Here is a 2,962-nt window from a genome sequence, read left to right on the forward strand (position 1 = left end):
TTGTTGATGTTTACTAAAATGAAACACGAATTCAAGCACTAAAGCGACCTCTGAAAAGATTTTTTCCATAGGGCAGAAATCGATCGGTTTTTTACGGTACTTCTTTGTGCATACCGATGGAACGAGTCTGAGTTCGATGAAAATATGGAGCCGGATGAACGAGTGTTGATAAATGACTCCGACTACAACGCGTTGTTGAAATACTTGTTTTTCCAGCGACCATTGGACCCTGATTCCGACTGCAAGAAAGATTTGTATGAATATTTCCTGGAGCAATTGCGAGAAATTGGTGGTCCAGCAAACAATAACATGTTTGGTTTCGTTACAACTCATTGGTTTCAATCGCTGTACATATTTTGTCGCATTCAACGCGTTGTTGAACAGTTTCACAATGACACTGTGGGCTTGGAAATACAGTGGAAGGAACACAAACGAGATCGTATGATGCCGCAACCAAGTGCACTACGTCCATCGAGTGTTAGAAATTTCGCAGTGATTCCAATGAATTCATTCAAACTGAAACACATACCGATCAAGACGAAATTGTTGTTAGCTCTCACCAACAAATCGATAAATCCAGACAGTGAGGAGAAATGCGCACCGTGATGAAAATTGGGCACATTATTTCGATATGGTGAGAGCCAAGCTTAAATTCCGCTAACAAATTATGATAGATAGTATGTCCGCATCGGTTCTGTTCAACAAGCCAAAACAAGAGCAAACGGAACTCTCACCCGAAGATATTCTTGCAATGTATCGGGATTTTTTCTACGAAGTTGGAGTGGACCCTGGTCTGAAAACTCGCAATGCGTCCGTGAGACGAACAATCGACACAGAAGAAGAGGTATGACTTGTACCTAGTGTATTTTGCTTATTTCGCATGTGGTGATCGTGCGATCGAATCATTTTGTTGATTTCAACAATGCTTTGTTTGTTTCGCCCATAGAAAAACATCAAAATCAGCAGCAAACGCTATCACTGGGTAGCAAAACAGCCGATTCGGAATCGCATAGGAAAACATCTGACAGCAGATTCTACGAAGATTGAGCAAGACGATTTGAAAGCACAAGTGATGCCTTCGCCACGAGGTTCGCAGTACATGTCGTACATTCGTCATCGCTTGAGAATGCTACTAAGAGGTATGGCTGCGTATGCCACTCGCCAATATGCTCGGCTTCGCTTGGCCAAATACATTCAATCAACTCGAAGCTAACGATAACATAGTCATTCGATTGACGAATGGTAAGCTAACCATTTTCTTCATGAGCGCCATAAAGATTTCACCAGATTTGCCATTTCGCATAAAGAATCATTTTCGCTGTCCGGGAACTCGCAGATTGGTGGAGTCTGAAGTCTATTCGCAAACAACAGAATTGTGTCATTCGATTCGTAGCGGAGCCATACACATCGCAAACATGTACAAGATGCTTGCAGCGATTTCCACGAAACACACGAAGTCATCGATTCAAGGTGTGCCACAATTGTGAACCGAAGCCAGAAGTTGGATTGCCAGACATTATTGTGACACAATTGAGCCGGCGACAATTGAAATCGGAACGTGAGAAATTGCGACCAAAACCTTAAGTAAAGTGGTTGGAAATGCAGCAGAAAATCCAAATCAACAATTGAACAATCGGTTGGTGTCTCAGGTTAAAGTATACCGTAAAAACTGGCGATCAATCATTGAATCAAACGTTGAAACGGAGAATGCTGCTGAAGCCGCATACGTCGAAGATCTAACGCATCTTACTTTCGAAGAGGCGGAGGCCTATTTACAGCAAAGCAACGAATCAAATCAGTGTCCAACAGGACTGAAAACAGTTTGGCATCGTGATACAGTGGCTGCAAAATTCATCTTATACAAAGATAATATTTTGATCGGCATGCAAAAATGGAACAGAAAAAGTTGTTATTATACATTGTTGTTCGTGATTTCAGGCTGTTCAATTTTGAGCTGTTCAATGGATACACTCCCGATATATTCGTACTGGATCGTGGGCTCTAAATATACTTCGACGGGTTCAATACATACGTGGTTGAGACGCAGTAAAACGTAGCAGCATTTTAGTTTTAGATTTGATTTTTCGATTTTAATAATAATTCATAATAATTCATGTATCGTTAAGTTATTCTGCTGGAAGTTGATTTTGTACTCCTGCCAAATTACCTACCGCTGACAAGTAATATAACTAAAAAGGCAAGTAATTAGATGAAAACTTCAACATCTGTTCATTTCTGCGTATCAATATATTTATTTACTATAGTAATTATCTATGATTATTATAGTTTTTAGGCTTTTTTTCGTCAAAATCGAATAAAATTTTAGTGTAAATGAAAATTTTTATTAAAATATATCTACTTATTTAGAATATACATTTTCGGAACGCTATCCGGCATCTGTCAAATTCAAACATTTGAAATGACATCCATTCCAACTACTGCGTCAACCGAACTGTAAACAAACATTTTACAAGAATTTCGATTTGTGTATTCGTTGCACATTAGGCGTGTAATTTTGGAATGAAAACCCAGAGTCGATTCTTCTCTTTCATTGCATGCAACGCAACATAACACAACGGACTCATTTGTTATTGTGGTTTGTATTTGTTTACTTCGATTCCGTTATGACATTCTACATCGACACATATTGAAATTGACATATGTTGAGGAAAGTTGTAACAACCACACATTGAACTGATTTGTGTGTGCGTTATTTATGTCAAAACCATATTCAGTTTAAAGGAGTGCACTAGTAGAACTACGACGCAACTACGCACCAAAATGACAGTTCCATAAAGTATACTGAATATTGAGTCTATAAACGCTATGTATGAAGATTGACAATCTTTATATTTTCACATCATTCTAATTTGTAATTTTTTTATTTTTGTTGGACCAGTGAATTGTAAAATACATGAAAATTCGATTCATTTATATCTATGACACGAATTCAACAATAGGA

General features: G+C 38.3%; 1 protein-coding gene across 1 annotated transcript; it reads left to right on the forward strand.

Moving 5' to 3' along the window:
- The first annotated feature begins 357 nt into the window (after positions 1 to 357).
- LOC129573642 (uncharacterized) lies at positions 358 to 2,114 on the forward strand. The gene is made up of 2 exons (XM_055454451.1): positions 358 to 844; positions 947 to 2,114. The coding sequence occupies exons 1-2, from the start codon at positions 668 to 670 to the stop codon at positions 1,211 to 1,213; spliced, it is 444 nt and encodes a 147-aa protein (XP_055310426.1). The 5' UTR covers positions 358 to 667; the 3' UTR covers positions 1,214 to 2,114.
- Positions 2,115 to 2,962: the final 848 nt, after the last annotated feature.

Source organism: Sitodiplosis mosellana, unplaced genomic scaffold (genome assembly GCF_009176505.1).
Source record: "Sitodiplosis mosellana isolate CC-2019 unplaced genomic scaffold, AAFC_SMos_1.0 Smas_scaffold_6102, whole genome shotgun sequence".
In the NCBI taxonomy this organism is placed as follows: Eukaryota; Metazoa; Arthropoda; class Insecta; order Diptera; family Cecidomyiidae; genus Sitodiplosis; species Sitodiplosis mosellana.